General features: G+C 32.7%; 1 protein-coding gene across 1 annotated transcript; it reads right to left on the bottom strand.

Moving 5' to 3' along the window:
* Window positions 1-3,551: 3,551 nt before the first annotated feature.
* On the bottom strand, window positions 3,552-5,329 carry LOC145315393 (uncharacterized). The gene has a single exon (XM_080155379.1). It carries the CDS (start codon window positions 5,292-5,294, stop codon window positions 3,738-3,740), a length of 1,557 nt encoding a protein of 518 aa, XP_080011505.1. The 5' UTR covers window positions 5,295-5,329; the 3' UTR covers window positions 3,552-3,737.
* Window positions 5,330-6,387: the final 1,058 nt, after the last annotated feature.

Here is a 6,387-nt window from a genome sequence, read left to right as displayed (position 1 = left end):
CTTCTCCTGATAAAGATTCTTTGCAAAGCATTCAGGACATTATTCAGACGCAGCAAGAATATTTTAAAAACTTGGTTAGTTCAAGGGCAGAAATATATTATATGAGATATCTTCTGCTAGATGGTAAACCAAATTATCTTACATATCAAAATATGAAACCAAAGAAAAAGAACAGTTACAATTTACTAATAGACAATGAAATGACTGATTGTCCTGAAAAAATTGTAAATAAACTAGGCAAAATTCATGCTGCATCTGTCTGTCCTGATGATATTCCTAAAGCTGATTTAAACGGACTTTTAGAAACTTTTAATTTAAAGCTGGATGATATTTTTCCTAAAATACAAAATACTATTTCTCCATATAGTAGTACAAAGGAGTTTCTAAAAGTCATAAAATCTCTTAAAGATCGTAGTAGCCCTGGACCAACATCACAGCCAAAAAGTTTATTTATGTTTCTTTTTCAAAATGTCCCTAAGTTTGCAACTAATGCATTTAATCAAATGTATGACATGGATTTAGATAATTCAGATTTTTCATTTATTAAGATCAAAAATGTTTGTTTTCTTCCAAAAAAAGATTTAGATTCATCAAATCCGGATAATTTAAGGCCAATTTATTTATCTGAAAACAGCCAAAAAATTTTGGACAAAGCATTAAACAATAAAATTGCTCCTTTCATGAGTAAAATTGTACATTCTGATCAATTTGGCTTTATTAAGAAACGGCACATGGCTACTGCTACAATATCTATCACTGCTATAATGAACTATATAAAGTCTAAAGAAATAGATTCCCAATTAGTTTTCTTTGATTTAAAAAAAGCATATGATCAAACGTTATACGAAGTATCTGATAAGATACTAAGCCACATTTTTTCACCACAATTTGCCAAAGTTTGGGCATCTATTTCTAATGGAGGCAAATTTAGGGTGGTTGTAAATAATCATATATCAAAACAATATGAAATTAAGTTGGGATTTCCACAGGGTGCCCCTAGTAGTGCAAATAAATTTGTTATTTATAATCACTTATTTTATTCTTGCTTAAACAGTAAGTTAATGTCACACTTAATGTTAAAGATCAAAAAACACAATTTGCCAGCCATATTTTTTGCCGATGACGGCTTTAAAGCTTTAACTCTAAAAACTGAAAAAGATGTGACTTCTTTATCTGATTTACTTAAAAAACTAAAGTCAACAGTAAATATAGAAATTAACTTCAAAAAAACAAAAATTTTAACATATGGCAACTGTCCAGTAAATTTAAGTTCTTTGGGAACACCCTGTAATATTGTTAAACATTTAGGAGTTTACTTGTCTTTTGATTTTGCAACTTCTCTAAATTTAACATATAAAGAATTATTGAATAAACTTAATAATCATTCTAAAAATATGCATTTTAACCATGGAACAAATATTTTTAAGAGAAGAAATCTGTGCCTTTCATTCATGAATTCCTGTGCTTTGCACATATATAGAATTTACTCACCAAATAATGTGATATGCAAAAAAATATGGAAAAGTACTTCTAAATTTCTTTGGTCAAATGGATCAAGTCACAGATACAAAGTAGCTAAAAAGAGAATTGAATCAGAGTTTCACGATGGCGGTTTAAATATGCTTTTACCAGAACAGCAAAGTTTTTCTATTTGGATAACAAGCTTTTTTAATATCCTCAAACATGCCAACGAATACCCTAATTCAAATCTAGCTATAATTCTAAAACAAAAGCATGTACCTATTTCTTCTATTCTTAAGAATTTTGGCTCTAATATGTTGAAAAAATACAATAATAAATTTATGTCTTTATACCCACCTCAGGGGAAAACAATGTTTAAAAAATCTAAAATTTTTCTAGAAGAGTTAGAAAAAAATCCAAAGACATTCTTGCAATCGCCCATTACTTCATCCTATTGGTCTAAAGACATTAAATTTAGCAGTAGAGAAAGTATAATCCTTGATAGATGTAATTTAAAGACTATTGCTTCTATATTAAAAAGTATATCAATTCAGCAAAAATATCTTTATATTCCTGTTATTAAAGAAAATTTGATAGAAAATTTAGACAATCACCAGGAAATTTATGCAAAACTAAAAGAGGTGGTTATAAACATTTCAAATGAGTTTGAGTTTAGTTCCTTACAATGTTTATCTTTGAATAAGAATAAAAATGCAGAAAAACCTCTTTTTTATCTTACATACGAGACACCATCAATTTTTTCGCTTTTTTTCAAACAAATGCATAAGAAAAAAATTGCCAGTATTCATCCTTCAATAGAAACTAGAAAGGTAGATAAAAAATGGTTTCCAGATATTGAAAATTTTCAAAATAGTTTTAAGATTGTTCTTGATCTACCTATAACTTTATATTATAAAGGATTCCTTTTTGAACAATACATACGCACACTGGTAAGTTGTACAAAATTATTCAAATGGAATCTAATTGATAGTGATATTTGTACTAAATGTTATGTAAAAAATGATTCAGATCATGCAATTTTTTTCTGCAAATTCCCGAAATACTTCGCCCATTGTCTTGCTATTTTTCTAGATGAAATTTACTTTCAGGGTCGCCCTGAGTTCATTTTCCTTAAAGAAAATTTCTTTCTTTTTAACATCTATTATGAATGCTTTAAAGGTGACGATTTTGCTCAAATTTCGATGCTCATTTTAGCAGCTAAAGACAAGGCGCTAAAAATTAGTAAAGAACCTTGTCTATCAAGATGGAATGAAAACAATTATTTTTCTCAAACATTGCTTTTAGCTCAATTCTGTTCAAAATTATTAGATAAAGGTGGTATATCAACATATCTTATTGAAAAATTTATTAATTTTGTTTTGAAATATAAAGACAACACAAAATATTTTAGTATTTGATTTTCAAATTGTCTCCAAATATAACTAGTTAAAAAAAAAAATATAAAATTTTTTACAATATATTATAATATCGCTTGTTATTAACAATTTATGTGCTATTTTATAAACTGTATATATTAATAATTCAAGACTATGTGATTTAATTATGTATAGTTTGTTCTTAAAGGAATAAATTATTAAATAAGAAAATATGCTACCTTTGAATACAAACATTCTTTTTCTAAAAATTCCTATTTTACTTCCCAACCCCTATATAATTATCCTATTCAGTGGGCTATGGATTTAATTAGGTCCAAACTTGTACATATTAACAAATTTATGATTATTTTATTGATAGCGAAGATAGACAGACTGCCGCCTTTTATAGTGACAAAATGAGCTTGGAACGAATCATAGTTAAGAAATATGAAACACACAACCTTTTTCTATCTTTTTATAATTCTCTGTCAAAATATATATTATCTAAATATTTTTTTTGTATAATATCATGATATCGAATCGATAACCATGTATAGCATTGAAGAGCTATAATTTTTAAATGGCGGAAACGTTAGCGAATAGCGATAAATGTTTATTACTGCCCCTTTGTATACATTTTTGTATTTAAAATGCCCTCACACTTTACTCTAAGATGTTGCCATCCTTGTTTGAAATAATAAATAAGTCAAGAAATTAATTTCAAGCATGTATTTTATTTTTTGGCACATTGAATATTTAATTTAATTAATTATAAATGCATAACATTAATATTAAAACTATAATAATTAATATAATCATAATCTTTAACTGGAAGAATTACAAGTCACAAACATAATAAAGATCATACATAAAATTCTGAATGAAATTATTGTAAAGTTTTTAAGATGAGATCATGTTGGTTATATCCATGAGAGGTTGCGTGATTGTTGGGCCACTCCGGTGGCCGCCATTGCAACCTGACTCTGTATGCTTGGTAAGTAAGCTCATGCGGCTGAAGGACTTCATGCAGCCGGGACAGGAATACTTCTTGTTCTGTAAATGTGTCTGTAGGTGGGCCCGCAGGTTGGATTTATCCGCAAAATTGCGGGAACAATGTGTGCAGGAAAACGGCTTCTCGCCGGTGTGTGTCCGCATGTGGCCTTGTAGCAGCCAGGGGCGGGAGAAGGACTTGCCGCACTCGGGACACTTGCAGGGCAAGGTGTGCGTGCGGATGTGCATTTTCAGTGCAGACTGACTGTTGTATGTCTTCTGACAATACTTGCAGGAAAACTGTTTTTGAATTTGGTTGGAAGAATGTAAATGTTGATGCTTGATAAAGCCAGACTCGGTGCAGAAAGATTTTTTGCATTCTTTGCAGTAGTACAGCGGTTGGTCACTGACTGTAGTGGTTGGCAGCCGCAGGCTAGCAGATTGTGGACTAAGAGCGGATGGGCTGCTAAAGATTGAACTGTTATGATAATAATCTGTTGAAGTATTTAAATGGGTGGGACTGTGGGCAGAGGAAGGAAGTGTGGGATATGAAATTCTGGTGTGCTGCTGACCGGAAGGCATAGCTGGACTAGATGTCATTAGCGGGGAACTAAAATACACAAAATTATTGTGATGTTGTTGTTCATGTGTTGAGACGATGGGGTACAATGAGGGAAGGGGTGAAAAATGTGTCTCTGGCAGAGAAATAACCGGAATTCTCATGGAATCTTGGCCAGGCTCGGATTTTATTTGAATTTGTGGATAACTAGGTAACATATTGATATTTTCTGATTTCACTCTTTGGTGTTCAGTAACTGCTACTGACGGAGTTTGGAGAAGGACAGCTGGCAATTGGGAGACAATAGACTCTGCTGGCTGTGGCCGAGATTTGGATTCAATATTCCAGGGCTGAACTATTTTAGGCTTGGATACTTCTGTTAACTTTTGTGATGGCATAATGTTAGAAATATCTCTGAGCACTTTTTTAGGAGAAGATTTTAAAATATCACTGGTATTTAAAAAGTTACTTTTCAACGATTTTTTCCAGTGCTTCGCACTTTGGCTTTTACACACTGGAGATTTGGCGGTCTTGTCATCTTCTGCGGTTAATCTTTCTTTTTTGACAAGACAAAGAGGTTTGGTTTGGTCCATATCATCACATTTATATGAGGAACTGACAGGAGATGCCAAGGAGCTGACACTTAATGGTGAAAATAATGAAGGGTTTGCAATGCTTCCAGGTGATAATGTTGAAGAAGAAACTTCAGACTCAATGCCACTGTCAGCCTCCTCATAACTATTCTCAAACTCTGAGGCAATATGTTCAAAATGAAATCCTTGCTTTCTTTCTCCAAATAGTTTGTCATCAGCCAATGTGTTTCTGTGGCCAAAAGGAAAAGGAGCTGAGATATTCATATTGTTGAATAACTTGTTTGAATTCACTAATCTAATTTGATTATTATCCATGGTTAGGAATATTTAATTTGATCTTTCCTCGCGGAAAGTTTAAATGTAACTGAAATAAAATTCAAGTCCAATTCAGTTTGCGACTTGAGTCAACTAAGCTCATAAAAAGGGGGGGAGGGGGTGGGCTAGGGATATTTTGCTACTGAAAGGAGGTGGGTTATAATATAGGTACAGTTAAAGCAATAAAGGGGAAGGGGAGTAGTGTCCGAAGATTTAAGTATATTGAGACGGGGCAATATGAAACGGTTTCTCAAAATGTACACCTGCGTGCAAGCTCACACATACACACAGGCTACGGAGACCACCTGCCTATACAGTACAGTGCAATGTTGAAAGTAGCTGGGGGTAGTCCGCATTATAGGCGGGGAATATGCGATTCTCGCGCCCCGGGTTTCACTTTCCCAACCCCCGGGGATTAGTCCGTGGGAGGATGAGCTGTCCCCTCTCCCAAATTTAAATTTTACCTCTGGAAAAATTCCCCACCCCTGTGTTTGATGCTTACACCAATATAAAACCATCTTCTTTTATGGCTTAGGATGAGTCCATGTGTGTTTGTGTGTGTGTGTGTGTGTGTGTGTGTGTGTGTGTGTGTGTGTGTGGTATGGGTCTGAGAAGATTCTACCAATCCTGGGACAATTTCTGTGTATGTGTGTTGGTGTGTGTGTGTGAGTGTATATGATGTTTACCAAAAATCTAACATATACACATTTATTCGATTGAAATACAATAACAGAAAACAGACAAATATTATAGGAAAAAGAAATAAAAATAACAAGATTGATAAATATTCAAGTTCAGTTAAAATATGGCAATTGATGACTCTTTGTCATAACATTTTAATCACCGATTTTTTTTATTTAAACCATATCTTTTCAATCATTAATTCATATTATGAAAGGCTTTAAGCATTTTACGTTTCTGCATGTTTTTTCAGTTTTTGTACTACAAAGATCATCCCAAGTTTACTTGGTGTTTTAATAATTTATTTTTTAAATAATAAGTCTTTTAGAAAAGAAGCATAAACCTACACCTACATGCAAAATAACAACATTGAAAGGAAGGAACAACGGTTATGGAAAGGGGGTGGGGGGCG

This window comes from Acartia tonsa, chromosome 1, assembly GCF_053477335.1.
Source record: "Acartia tonsa isolate MP-2025a chromosome 1, ASM5347733v1, whole genome shotgun sequence".
NCBI classification, from domain to species: Eukaryota; Metazoa; Arthropoda; class Copepoda; order Calanoida; family Acartiidae; genus Acartia; species Acartia tonsa.
This window is presented reverse-complemented; position numbering and strand designations above follow the sequence as displayed.